The 14,422-nt window shown below is 54.7% G+C and overlaps 2 protein-coding genes across 9 annotated transcripts in view; one reads left to right on the forward strand and one right to left on the reverse strand.

Moving 5' to 3' along the window:
* Positions 1-8,010, reverse strand: part of ABCC3 (ATP binding cassette subfamily C member 3) — a 57,578-nt gene extending 49,568 nt beyond the window's left edge. The window contains exon 1 of the mRNA XM_050765038.1: positions 7,873-8,010. Within this exon, the coding sequence (XP_050620995.1) occupies positions 7,873-7,917 (45 nt within the window). The 5' untranslated portion in view covers positions 7,918-8,010. The remainder of the gene's footprint in view (positions 1-7,872) is intronic.
* Positions 1-14,422, forward strand: part of MRPL27 (mitochondrial ribosomal protein L27) — a 464,439-nt gene that overhangs the window by 194,601 nt on the left and 255,416 nt on the right. The window contains exon 1 of one of the 8 annotated variants that reach the window (XM_050765124.1): positions 1,770-1,779. The exons of the other annotated variants lie outside the window; for them this stretch is intronic. The gene's annotated coding sequence lies outside the window, so the exon portion shown is untranslated. Of the gene's footprint in view, positions 1-1,769; positions 1,780-14,422 lie in introns of those variants that run through there. 8 annotated transcript variants of the gene reach the window in all.

A 14,422-nucleotide genomic window follows, 5' to 3' on the forward strand; every position in this document is an offset into this window, starting at 1 on the left:
GCTCCTTTCCTTGAGATAAGCATGTCCTGGCTGGGCAGAGCCCTCCCCAGGAGGCGGAGGCACCTGCCCACACAGGCCCTTGCCCCGGATTCCCTATTTGGTTCACTCCAGACCCCGAGCCAGGACATCTATGGGACATGTCATACACAACACGTCCAGAACTGAACTCTTGGCCATCCTCGCCTCTCTAGCTTGCCTGGCCCGGGGATGGCGGCTCCTTCCTCCCGTCTCCCTTCCCAGGCCAGAATCCTTGCAGTTGCCCCTGATTCTTCTTTCTCTCACATCCCACATCCAGTCTCTCAGCAAACCCTGTCCACTCTACCTTCTAATTACAGGTTGAATGACATGACAGTGCCACATTCAACTGTTCTTTTTTTTTTTTTTTTTTTTTTTCCCACTGTAGCCTTGACCTCTTTGGCTGAAGCGATCCTCCTGCCTTAGCCTCTTGAGTAGCTGGGACTACAGGTATGTGCCACCACGCACAGCTAATTTTTTATTTTTTTGTAGAGATGGGGTCCCACTATGTTGCCCAGACTGGTCTCGAACTTCTGAGCTCAAGTGATCCTCCTGCTTCGGCCTCCCAAAGTGCTGGGATTATAGGCATGAGCCACCGCACTTGGCCTTCACCTTGTGCACCCTGATAGACCCAGAATCGACCGCATCTCCCCACCTCTCCTCTCTGACTGCGCCAGCCCCAGTGGCTGCCAGGCTGGTTCTCAAACCCTCCAGGCCTACTCCTGCCAGGGGCAGCAGCCCTATCCCTGGATATCCACATGCCTCATGCCCTCATCACCTGTGACTTTTTGCACAGATCTCACCTTCTCCTGGAGGTCCACCTTGACCTTACTAATCAAAACTATAACTCACTACCCAACCCCCGACCTGTCCCTGCTCCCCATTCCTCTTAGCCTGTTCTATTTTCCCATAGCCCTTAGCCACCTTCTACCATACTATAGATGTGAGTCACTTATTTTATAATTTTTGAAATTGTTTTGTAGAGATGGGGTCTCACTTTGTTGCCCAGGTTGGTCTGGGACTCCTGGGGTTAAGTGATCCTCCTGCCTCAGCCTTCCAAAGTGCTGGGATTACAGGTGTGAGCCACCACACCTGGCCTTTATGACATTTATTGTTTTACTGCCTCTTCCCACTAGAGTATATGCTCCACGAAGACAGATTCTTTAGCTCTGTACTCTGCAGTTGATGGTATTTCCTGCTGTTTAGAGCAGTGCCTGGCACAGAGAAGGTACTCAATAACCATCTATTGAACAAAAGAATAAATAAACAAATGAATAGATAAATGGAGGGAGCCAACTCCAGCCCCAGCCTCTGCAGCTTCATGCCCAGGAACACAGCGTGTTCTCTCCCTGGCACCAACGCCACAGTTCTTGGCACCCAGGAGGGTCTCCAACTCAAAGTTATGTGTAAAATGAAGGTGAGGACAGGGCCAGTGAAGGTTATTCCCTGGACCCCATCACACTCCCTGAATCCCTGCAGGGCAGGATGGACGATCCCTTCTCAAGGCTCTCCTCTCATTCCCACTCTGAAGAGCACTACTGGGAAATGAGAGCTGAGCCCACAGCCCCCTCCCCCGCCATCACCCACACAGTTTCCACAGCAACAACAGCTTCCTTAATAATGCGATTAAACAGCTGGATGGGGCTGATAAGGGGAAAGGTCCGGCATCCAGAATGGACCACGTGGCAGAGGCCTCCCTCATGGCAGACTTCATGGTCATTGAAGCTGAAATCACTGCAGACTCATACAGGCAGTAGGTGGGGGTGGGGACACTGGAGCCCTCTGCCCCAGCTTTGCCAGGGACTTCCCAAACCCTGGGGGCCCCAGGCCTGTTGACAGCCTCTGTCATAAGAAGAGTCATTACTTCCTTATTCCTGTGTGGCAGTAGAGGGGGAAGCCACCACTGCAGGACTGCTCCTGAAGTCCCAGATAGGGAACAGATGGACGGACAAAACCATTGACTCAGCAGCAATGAAGGCATGGAGAGAGCAAGGACACGCTCTGATCCCCACTCACTCTCACTCAGCCTTTGGAAGGCCTGGGGGCAGGGGCCAAAAACTGCCTGTGCTGTAATCCCAGCACTTTGGGAGGCCGAAGTGGATGGGTCCCCGGAGGTCAGGAGTTTGAGACCAGCCTGGCCAACATGGTGAAACCCTGTCTCTAGTAAAAATATAAAAAGATTATCTGGGCGTGGTGGCACATGCCTGTAATTCCAGCTACTCAGGAGACTGAGGCAGGATAATTGCTTGAACCTGGGAGGGGGAGGTTGCAGTGAGCTGAGATCATGCCACTATACTCCAGCCAGGGTGACAGAGCAAGACTCCTTTTCAAAAACAAAACACAACAAAACAAACAAACAAAAACTGGTTGTGCTGCGCCTGCTGGCCCCATGCAGGGATGGCTCACAGGCTCAACTGGCCGATCTGCTTCTGGAAGGGGCTTTGTTTCACTGAGCTCCTGCTGCGGGCCAGGATGATCATTTCACGCTCATGGCAGCTGACATCCAGGGCTGATGCTGGGATTAGACCCAGGAAGTCTCGTTCCAGGTCCCAGCTCCTTCACATGGGATTACAGTCTTTCCTGTACACCTGGTAGGATTCCAGCATGGTATCCCACCCTGGGGATAGAACACTTGCACCCAGATCACCTTTCAGTCATGCAGCCCATTCTCATATCACCTGCTTTGCGCAATTCTTCTCACAGAGCTGAGGGGGCAGAGTGGCTAACACGTGGGTAGTGGCCTAGATGGGGTTCTGGGAGACCCTGGCTAGAAACCAGAATATCCAGTTAGGAGAAATCTGTCTGGGCACGGTGGTTCACACCTGTAATCCCAGCAATTTAGGAAGTTGAGGTGGGCAGATGACTTGAGGTTAGGAGTTCGAAACCAGGCTGGCCATCATGGTGAAACCCTGTCTCTGCTAAAAATAGAAAAATTAGCCGGGCATGGTGGTGTGCACCTGTAATCCCAGCTACTTGGGAGGCTGAGGCAGGAGAATTGCTTGAACTCAGGAGGTGGAGGTTGCAGTGAGCCGAGATTGTGCTACTGCACTCCAGCCTGGGTGACAGAGCGAGACTCCATCTTAAAAAAAAAAGGAGAAATCCAAGCCTAGAGTTAGGCTCTCATTTGCTGTCCCATCCTGCCCCCTGCCAGCCCCACCCACTGCACCCCAGTGCCAGAAACAGAAACAACTTCAGATCGGGGAGGGGAGGGGCCCAGCCACCCCAGCAATGGCACACCAGGTCTCATTTCACCCTCAACTGCCCAGGGATCCTGCCCCAGTGCGGAGGACTGAATACAGTCTGGGTGCTCTGGCCCTACCTCCAGGGTGGCTCAGCTGGTCGTCCCTGCCAGGACCTTCCTCCCTGGAAGCTTGCCCAGTGTTTCAGGACCATTTCCCTGTCTGGGGGGGCCACAGGCAGGCTTGGCAAAGCTCCCTCTTGAATGCCATTTCCCTGACTCACTTCCTTCCCCATATCTCTGGCCCTTAGAGACCCAGGCCCAGGTGACGTGGGGGAACAGCAGGATTGAGGAGAAGCCAGCCTGGGGTCACAAGCAATGAAACACCGTAGCCAGAAGCCAAGAGCTCGGAGGTCGAAGCCACTCAGCATGGGGTTCGCTTGTAGCAGCTAAGATGGCAGAAAGCAGCCCGGGAGCCCTGGCCTTGCAGGGAAGGCTGGGTTCCTGAGGGGAGGGTGAGCTATGGTATCTGCTCAGTGGAGGAGTGTCTACCTCCCACTCAGCTTCCCCGTGGATGTGCAGGTCACTGTCTTCATTTGAGAGTCAAAATACATTGGCATAGGAGCCTTGCCCATTACTCATACATTTTGGTGGCTGCCTACTAGAAGGCAGAGGAGACCCTGATACCCAGGAGCTCTAAACTTTGAAGGGCCTTAATCATGCATGGCCTTGGCCCCCAAGCCCAAGGCTCATCCTTCCAAAATTGGGCAACTCCAGACCTGAAGTAGGCCCCAGAGCCCACCTCAGTTCTGCTGGAGCCCAGAGAAGGTGAGTCATTTGCCCAAAGTCACACAGCTGGTGAATAGCAGAATTGGGGCTAGCTAAAACAGAGCAGGAGACACAGGGAGCTGAGCCTCCAAGGGACCAGGGATCTGTCCCTCCCTAGGATGGGTAAGCAGCTAAGGGAACAATGAGGTCACCTTCCCCATGTGGGCCTGACCAAGGGGAGACCCATAGGCCTCTACCAAGTGCTGCTTCTAAGTAAGCTCCATATGGAGAGCAGGAAGAGAGCTAGGGAAGGAGGAGTCCAGAAATCTCAGAGGAGGAACCAATGAATCCCCACTGGCCACATCTTCCCTCTTCCCAGCCACAGAATCTCAGGACCCCACCTTCTTTCCTGGCTTGAATCCTCACTCCAGCATCCCTACCAAGCAGTCGCTAACCATGTCCTTACATACTCCCCAGTGACGGGGAGCTCACTACTTCTCAGGCAGTCCGTGCCATCTTTGGATGGCTTTCATGGTCAGGATCTTCAGTTTTCTAAGCTTCCTGGGGCCGTCAGATCAAGGCTAATTCTGCCTGTTTACCTGGGGGGTAAATAGCTCCAGGCCCTTCCTCCATATATTTCCTTCACCACCCAGGTGCTCCCCAACCTCTGTGATTCAGAACAGAGAGGAATCCTGCAGGCAGAGGCCAGCACAGCAGAGCAAAGGGACCCCACCTCCTCCCTTGTTCTGAGGCACCTCTGGCCTCCTGAGTAGTGAGGTGGTTTAATTACACAGTTCACTCTTTTGGAATTTATTTCCACAGAAACTCCCAAGGCACATTCAGGGAAGTTGGTAACCTGCTTCACAGTCGATACAGGTGAGAAAGAGAGGGATTCATACAAATCATTCACCTGGCAGCTGCTGTGTGAGTACACAGATGTGTATACATCTGTCCCAAGGGCATGGTCCTCTCCAGTCTCCTACCCTCAGATTGAGCCAGGAACAGCCCCCAGCTCCCCAGCAAACAGCTGAAATGGGAGCCACTGGCCCAACAGCCCTGCCAGCTCTTTCCCTGCAGGTCTTCCCACGTCTGACACTCCTTTCTAACCCCATTTTTCTTTCTCCTCCCTCTTCTGGGGAATGTCAGGACTTGCCACCCATAGAAAGCTTCTTAGTTCTTAAAATCATTCCACATTCCCTATCTCATTTGATCAGAAAAATCTTGTGAGGTGGGTAGGGGGTGGGTTAATTCCCATTCCACTGGTGGAGAGACTGAGGCTATAAGGATAAGCTACTGAGCATCTTGGTAGATTAAACGAGCGGCCCAGAGGGGCCTGAACACCCCACCCCCTCCTTGCATTTTCACTCCCGGTTCAAGTACTTCCAGGCTGCCCTGAACCACTTCTCACAAAGTGGGTCACCCACGGGCCCCTAAGGTAAAGGTTCAGAGGGAGTTGTGCCTGAACAATATGCCATGCAAATGAGATGCAACACAGCACATCACAAATGAACAGCCCCGAACTCCAGGCCTTTTTTGAAACTGGACTGTGGCAGAGGTTCCAGCTTCCAGCGTGGACTCTTTCTCCTTTCAGCTGTGCAAACCCTGTCATTCCCTCAGAGGTAGAGCTGGGAGCCTCCCTTCTCTCTCCACACTCCTCCCCCAGTCACCAGCCACACTGGGTGTGTGGCCTAGAACAGGTTTCAGGAGCCAGAAGAGAATGTGAAAGACATTTAGAGATTGGGGTGGGAAGGGGGGTGGTCAGTTTGCCATTTAAGGTATCCAAGCAGAGATCTCACGAGGGCTTCATAATGTAGATGAGCTGACTCCCACGGAGCCTGCATCCTCAGAGGAGGTGTGTATCGCTCACGAGCATCAAGGAGAAGTGCAGGGGCCAGAGGGCCCGGAGGCTCAAAGGCGCACAGTCAGGCAATGGCAAGGCTGTAACCACAGCCCCGGAGTCCTGTTTCCCAGCCCTGCACTCTGTCTTTGATTGTCCTGGGATATTCACTCCCTTGGCCTCAGTTTCCCCAGCTCTACCCTGAGGGATTGGACTCACTGCTTCAAACTCACAAGCTCTCACTTTCTTGGACTCCACAATCCCATGTTAAGGTAGAGCCAGAGGATGTCTGAACATGGGACAAAAAGGGAGTCCTGAATCTCCCAACTCCGGGTTCCAGGAGACCTGTCTCTGTGGAGTCCTAAGCTCTCAGGGTTCAGGTGGCTACCCAGGAACAATGAGCCCTTGTGCCTGAAGTTTGGGCACAACCACCCTCTTGATTTTCTGCTTGGCATTCCAGGCGCCACAAACCTGCCATGGCCATACCAGCCTGGCCCCATGGGCAGTGAAAGGAAGTGTGCATGTGAGGCAAAGGCACAACCTCTGGACCTTGGCGGCAAGTGGCCTGTCAATGCTGAATAATAGATGGAGTTCCTGTGGGACTGGGAAAGAAGGGCAGTGACAGAGAAGTTGCACCATCTCAGATTAACCTTTGGGTCACCCACAGAAAAAGAGAGAATCCCAAAAACGCCTTTTTACAGTTTTTTTTTTTAACCTCCATTGCCCCAAGTTTCAAAAACTCCATATAACGCCTTCAGCCCATCCTAAACACAGCCCAAGAGCATGGGTCCAGACTTATACACCTATGCACACACGAGCACAGCACGAACTCTTGGGTAACACCCCACGTGCCTGTGTGTATGCGTACACACATACAGGGCACATATGTACAAATACTTAAAATAGGAAAAAGACTTAGAGATTGGGATTCACAGGCCCTGGACACCCCTTGAATGACCACAGAGAAGCCCCTTTAATCTGAGCTCCCTCTGTAAAACGGAGAGCACATGATCACTTGCCTCATAGAGGCAAGTAGGTTTGAAAGCTGGTAAGAAAGCTCCTGGGCTGTATGCACTTAACTCACCTGAACTGTGCTGGAGGCTGGAGTCAGCAGGCTGAAAAGCAGCTTGTCTTAGAAAGGGATTTGGAGTGAGAGTCACAAAAGGCCTGATTTTCTTTTCTTTTCTTATTTATTTATTTTTTTACAGACAGGGTCTCGCTCTTTCGCCCAGGCCACAGTGCAGTGGTGTGATCATAGCTCACTGTAATCTAAAACTCCTGGGCTCAAGTGATCCTCCCACCTCTGCCTCCCAAAGGGTGGGATTACAGGCGTGAACCACTGCACCTGGCCTCTAGCCTGATTTTCTATCCCAGCTCTGCCTTCATTGAACTGGGTAACTTTGGGCAAGTCTCTTCCTCTCTCTGGACCTCCCTTTCTCCATCTGTAAACGAAGGGAGTTGGACTACAGGAATCCTGACACCCTGTACCTGTCTCCAGACCGGGGTCTGCTTCTCCTTTCTGAGTCCAGGGTGGTGAGGATGGCCTGCTCTCAGACCTCAGCCTTACCCAGAGAAAATAAAGTGGCAGGAAAGCTTCCTAAGAAGGGTGGGACACTGCACAACCAGCCTCCCAAAACATCTGGTTGAGCAGGTGCTCGGGATGCCCTGGGGCATCCAGGTGGGCAACCGAGTCCTAGTCTGGGACAGATGCTGAGGGAGGACCCTCCACCACGAACGCGCGGCTGATTGCGAAACGCCCGTTCCTCACCCGACAGAGGGGCTGGGGTGGAGCCGACTCACCCAGCCACGCACTGTGCCTCACTTTCCCGGGCTCCTCAGTGCTGCAGCCGGGAAGGGAAGAGCAGGGCAGGTCCCGGACCCTGCGTGGGACCCAGCTCCGGGCGGCGCCGCCAACCTCCCTCCCGCGCCCACCGCCCCCTCTCGGGCGCCCAGGCGGTCTCAGGGGCTCCGTCCCGGGATACCTGCCGGCCTCGCGGGAAGGCAGGCGGCGAGGACCGGGCGAAGCCGGCCAACCCCGACCCCCGCGCGGTGACCCCGGAGCCCCGCGCCTTACCCAGAACTTGGAGCCGAGCTCCCCGGAACCGCACAGGGTGTCCATGGGGCCAAGGCGCGGCAGCGAGGAAGGCGAGCGCGGTCCGACCCAGCGGCGGGCAGAGCGGGCGCCGGAGCCGCCTCCGCCCTCCGCACCCCGCGCTCCGCCCGGGCCCGCCCCGCCGAGCCCTACCCCAGTGCCTCTGGGTCCAGTCTCCCTGCCCCCGTCCCGCGGGTTGCGACAGCGCCTCCCTGGGAGGGACTTTGGGGCAGAGGTGGGGAGGCCTTGGCACGGCGACAGCTCCTGCGAGCGGTCCCCGGGCCATGCCAGGGGGATGTCCCTCTGAATACCGAGGCTGACAATCCTGGAGTAGAATCTATTTCCAAGGGGGAACTGGGATACACAGGCGCTCCCACCCCCGAACAACTCCGTGGGGCCGATGAGTCACTGAGTAGGGGACATTGGGAGAGGGATTTAACAATCCTTCCTAGGAAAAAAGGAATCTTTGAGAAGGTCACGTTCCTCTCCGGAGGGCGGTTTCCTCATCTGTAGAATGGGAAGGGCTTCCGTGCTCAATCCGGAAGCTGACCTCTTCCTCGTCAGGTTCCAGGGGCCACTGGCAGGCGCCACGCTCTGGGAACCGGGGTGTACTGCGCGGGTGTGTACCCGTGAGGCGAGGGTGGGGGCCGCAGCATCGTCCAGGGGGCCTCCTATGTCCTCTTAAACTGCTGCCCTTTTAGGCTCTGTGGCCCCCTGACCTTGCCACATCACTTCCGCACCTCTCTGGGCCTCTACTTTCACATCTGTAAAATAGAGACAATCATAGGAGAATCTTCCTCCCAGGGTTCTCTGAGGATTGAATGGAAAAGGTATGCAAAGTGTATCGCCTGGCACACTTAGTGGGGCACCCAACCTGTGTGAATTCCCTCTGCTTCAGCCTGATCAGGGTGGGGGGAAGGACAGGCGAAGCCCCAGGAGGAGCCCCACGTGAGTGTCCTTGTCCCCCTCCTAAGGCTGAAACTCTACATTCCCAATCTGTAAAATGGGCTTGTCAGTGCTCTCCTTCCCCTGCTTGCCTCAGCTCTCCTTCTCCCCGTATCCCCTCAGATGTGGGGATGCCTCCATCTCTCAATTCCGCTGTTGCCCTGTCTTCCTTAACACAATCCCAGAAGCCAACTCAGCACCCCTTGTTGGGACTCAGAAGGAATTCTCCTGGGCAGATCTTTCCCTGGCCCTTCTCTTCCCTGCCTTTGCACACAGGTCTGTCCAGTTTCACCCTGGTGACCCCTTTTCTGACCCTTGTTCTCAAGAGAAGGTGTTTCCTTCCTTGGCTGCTCAGCGCAGACGTGGGTGGGAGCCAGTAAGAGTGCAGAAGCGACAAACCACTTCCTATCTCTCTGGGCAGGCAGGAGGTCCCTAGAAGGGAAGTCTCCTTGGCTCTAGGCTATCAGAACCAAGATCTGGCTGGGCATGGGATAAGCGTGGGAGCGGGGAAGACTCCCCCTTCCCAGGCAGTGAGACTGGGGACTCCTACCCCTCCACTGGGCAAGTTCTTTACGCCCCTTCTTTGTCTGCCCTCTTCCCTTCCACCCATCCACACACATCCTCCCTCTCCTGTCCCCCGACCTTCCTCTCTGGGCAAAAGACTTTACAGAGCTTTACACCTTGTTACAGTGTGCCTTGGGTTATATTTAGTTATGAAGAGTCTGTCTTCCCTGCTAGTCTGAGAGGTCCCCAAGGGCAGGGACTAACTCAGTCCCCTCCAATCCCCCTCTGTACCTTTTATACACTGTATGATCTCAAAAAACTCCTTGATGTCTCTGGGACTTCATTTCTTAAGAAACGTGGACAAGGTGATATCTAAGCTCTCTTCCAGCCCTGGTGGGCCAGGCTTCTACGGCCTAGGCAGCTGGGAACCTTCCTCTACCCCTTCCATGACCCTTCATCAGCACCCTTCATCAGCACCCACCACCCCTGTGTTTTGACCTTGTCTACCCAACGGCTTCCTCCAACTCTCCCTCCTGTCTCATTCCTTTTCTAGGGCTTGTGGGGTCATAGGCACCAGATCGCTCTGGGCTTGAGGAGACCTGGGGACTTTTCTTTAGGGCCCTCTGGGAGGTGAGCTCCCCAGGCAGACCCCCTTTCTGAGATGGAGAGCCCAGAACTAGCCTGAGCTTCCATCCGGGACTTTCCAGACCCACAGTTGGCCAGGCAGTTCATTGGCTAGAGCTCTAGTTTTGGGCCAGGACCCTTGGGTTCCGGCTTCAGCATCGGAGCTGAGGCACCACCCCTTGTAGCCCCTGGCTTTTCTATTGCAATTGCCTTCCCAAGGCTACAGCACTGGGTTGGGGACTCTGAGGGTGTGGTGGGGGCCCTTGGCGACCCTCACCTTCCCCCATCTCTTTTGAGGCATTGGGGCTTCACCCCTCTGGGCCACTCAGGAAGTGTGTCCCCTTTCAGAGACTCCTTGAATAATAACCACAATATTTCTAGGATGTTATTGTTTTGGTTGTTCTCACTAGAGCAAGAAATCTGAGGCCCTGAGACACCCTACAGCCTGCCCAGGGCCACAGAGCTTATCTCGGCACAGGCAGGAGGTGCCCCACGTCTGCCTGCCGAGGAGGCTGTTTCTGCGCAGTCTCCTTGAGCGGGATGCTCTTCCCGGATCTGTCTTCAAGGCTGCTTGGTGCACTCTCCTACCTACACCCTGTCTTCCTTTCTGCTAGCGGCAAACTTCTTCAAGAGTTCATTCAAGCCCCCCACCCCCTCAAAGCCTTCCTTGGACCTCCCCAACCTAGTCCTGGGCTAGGAGGCTTCCTCCGCTTGTAATCACTGTCTTGCTTACCTTGCCCAGAGGACTGTGGATACCTTGAGGATAGGGACTGAGGTTTGTTTATAACTGTATCCTCAGCACCCAGGACAGTGCCTGGAGAAGCTGGTCCTCAGGAAGTGTTGTTGACCGATTAAGCAAACACCTCATTTCCTAAGAAGGAGTCATAGGCAACAAGGCCACTGCGACATTAGGTATAGTCCCAGCAGTAGGCGCTGCCCACTTTGCTTTTGAGTGTTCAGAACCAAGATGGTTCTTGCTGGAAGGGCTCCCGAGAGAAGCAATAACGGCCTTGTGGGTTGGGCTGCAGCAGAGAAATGGACTAAACCTCTCCCAGCCTTTATGGCCCAAACCCCATCCTCCCTCCCCAACTGACTGCTGCTCCAGGCAGGATGGATGGAGCATGTGCGCTGCCTCCCCCGCAGTGAGTGTCCCAGGGGAACCCGGCATCAGGGATTTCCTGGCAAGGAGATGGAAAGATAAAATAATTGCAAGGTACAGCTCAGAGCAGGCATGACAGCAGAGAGAAGAAAGCAGAACAGTGGGGGACGGGGAGACCCAGGCACAGGAAATGCTTCGAAGGGGGAAGAGGCAGGTTGGAACTGACAAGACAGAGGGGCAGGGTGTGGAATAGCAAAGCTTCCCCTCCAAGCACCGCCTGATTCCTTTTAGCCCCTTGCGGCTCCTTGGAGGCCTGGAGCACCCCCAAACCAGGCTGTAGCTCCCACACCCCAGCCTACCCCTTGTCCTCTCCCCTGAAGTGGGGTCTGCTTCCTCCAGACCCCAGTCTGGTGGTGACCCCACTGGTCCCACCCATGGCCCTCAGTGAGGCTGCCCCTCTGCCACCAACCTGCACTTGATCTGATTTGGCATGCAGGGGAGAGTGCTGGCTGCTGTGCCCGATTCTGGAGTTTTCAAAGCAAGAAGAATTAATTAGTTCTGTGGGCCACAGTCAGCAGATCCCACACCTGGAACCAAGGCTAAGACACGCAGTTTTAAAGTTCTTAGCAGAATCCCCTCTTGGGGCTTAGGTGGAGCAGCTGCCTCCTTGACCTGCCTTGCTGTGCCCTGGAGTGGGACTCCAGGCCACAACTCAACTTGCTTTGAGAGTTCCTTTCCTTCCTGGCAACCACGGTCCTGGATTAGCCCTGGGTCTCCTAGATTCAGGCAGGAGTCATTGAACACCGCGGGCTCAGCACTCAGATGGCGGGGATTCCTGTTTGGGCTTCTCCATACACAAAGTCCTTCAATGGACCCTGCAAGCCTGCTTCCTCCTTCTGAGGTTATACAGAACACCTGTCCCTAGAAGGTGTCCATCAGTGTTGGTGCCCTCTCCCTGGCTTGGTCCCTCTGCAGGAGGGGCACCAGGTGCACCAGGTGAGGGTGCCCTGTGCCGCCACCTGGTGTCTGACGCCCTCATTGCACTGCTGTTGCCAGTCCCGCTCCACAGGCTGCTCAACTGGCCCAAGGAAAGAGAAAATAGGCCAAGGGGCACCAGGCTGTGGCAGGTGGGGACTAGGGTGGAGACAGGAGTGAAAGCTGTTTGGAAAGTGGGCGCGGTTTAGGTAGGTAGGGCAGGGCTAGAGGAGAGGAAGAGAGAAGAGGGCGGGATGGGGAAGAGAACAGGTACCATGGGGTTCAAGGGCAGGGTTATGACGTGGAAGGGTGGTGCCTGGGAACCCAGAGTGATTGCAGAGCTACCCTTGGCCGGCTCTTGGACAAGCGTCTGGAGTTGAGGGATGCCTTCTCCAGTGATTGAACCCCTCTTGCCACCATTCCCTATGGCCAAAGGCTGGTGGCCCACCAGGTGGGAGGCTGGGGGCCTCTCTAAGCCTCTGAGTTTGCCATGCGGGGAACACGTGTGCCTATTTGTATGAATATGAATTGTGACTACTTTGGAAAAGAGCCCCCCAGCAAGTCATTTTTGAGCAGGATTCTTCCCATTGTGCCCCATTTCCTCTACACTGAGTAGAGACAGGAGTAGTGTGGGCTGGAGGTTGGCCAGACCTAGGGTCAAATCCCAGCTCTGCCATTCCCTGGCTGTGTGACCATGGGCAATTCACTTAACCTCTCTGACCCCCGCTGCCTCATGGAGAAATAGCAATCAAACTTCCGTGCTAGGGTGTTTTGAGGAGTGAGAGACTGCATATGAGCCTCAGATTTGTTTTTATCCCCAGCTCAGCTCACTCCTCTTCCCAGTCCCCACCCCCACACAGACCTTTTCCTGGAGTCTTGGGGGTGGAGGAAGCAGAAGCAGCCAAGCTTGAGGTGGGGGCCTACAGCCGCTGACACAATTTCTTCTGAACCCCAAAGGGGAAGGCTGAGGACAAAGGCGCCAGGGTAGATGTTCCTACTTCTAAAAGCCTGAAGCCCCTAACCAGTTCCATTCTGCCCCTGGAGTCCTCATCCAAGGCCTGCTGCCCCTACCAGCCACTCCCCACCCCAGCCTCCTTCAGTTTCTCCACCCTCTACCCCCACCCGCTACGTATCCCAGAGCAGCATCAAATAACCACCCAGACAAGCAGCATGAGGTTAGCAGTCTTGATATTATTATTAAGATCCAGCGGCAGCTGCTTTTCCACCTCAAAACCCTTTTAATGAGACACAACAGTTTCCATCATTGATAAAGATTTTACATCGTTGGGGGGAGAGGTCACAGTTCTCTCCCCGACTCCCCCAAAATACCCACTTTGACTCTACTATTAATATTTCCACATCACTATCCAGAGGACCCCCTCCAGGCACTGCCCTTTTCCAGAGAAACCCTCCAGGCCACAGAGAGGGCTGCTGGCGAGGAAGCAGGTGAGTCTTTTTGTTTTCACCAGGCTGGTCCCTGCAGATCTCTACAGAGCAACCCAAAAGCATAGTAAGTTCACCCCAAATTCCTCGGTCCCTGCTGGGAAGAGGAGGCCAGGGGAGGGGGAACCCAGAAAGAAACAGGCATGCTAAGACTCAACCTAAGCGACTCTCCAGTACTCCAGTGCTGCTGGGCTGTGCAAGTGGTGGTGGTGGTGGTGGGTGGGTAGGGGGGTGCTGGAAGGGTGGGGGTGGGTAGGAGTCCAGCTCTCTGGCTTCACCTTGACCCAGAATCCTCTAACCACTAGAAGAATAAAAGATCCCAGAACCCCCAACCTCATTAGGGAATAGACAGCTACAGAATTCTACAAAAATATAAAAGCTTAGTCTGCAGATCCAGGTGACAGAACTCTAGGAATTTTGTATAGCTTTGCTTTTTTTTTAAATCTTAAATGGCAGCTCCTACAAGCGCTCCCTCTCCCCACCCAAGGAGGCCAGAGGAAAAAGTCTGACATTATTGCACACCTTAAAAGGAGAAAACCAAGCATTGGCTTCAAGGACTGGTATCAGTTCTCTCCAAAAGAGCAATGAGGAAAGCTCTCACCCAGCTTAGAAAACACAAGGCTGGACAGCGCCTCCAGGTCCACTCGCCCGGCAGCCTGGTGCTCCCAGTTCCCAGCTGACCAGGTCAGACAGTGCGTGAACGAGCATTGCCAGTGAGGTTTCAAGAACCCAATCCACTCCTGGGGTTTGAAGGCCTTGGGGGCAAGGGGATAGGGCTGTTCAAGGGAGTGGGGTTGGGACAGATGTTTGGGAGTGGCTAGGTGACAGGCTGCCTGGACCCATGGTCGCCACCTCTTGGCACCAAGATTTCAGACAAGAGAATATTGTCTGCAGTAGCACCAGACAGGTGGCCTGGGCCACGCCACTCCCCCTCTTCCCGCC

The sequence above is a fragment of the Macaca thibetana genome, chromosome 16 (genome assembly GCF_024542745.1).
Source record: "Macaca thibetana thibetana isolate TM-01 chromosome 16, ASM2454274v1, whole genome shotgun sequence".
Lineage (NCBI taxonomy): Eukaryota > Metazoa > Chordata > Mammalia > Primates > Cercopithecidae > Macaca > Macaca thibetana.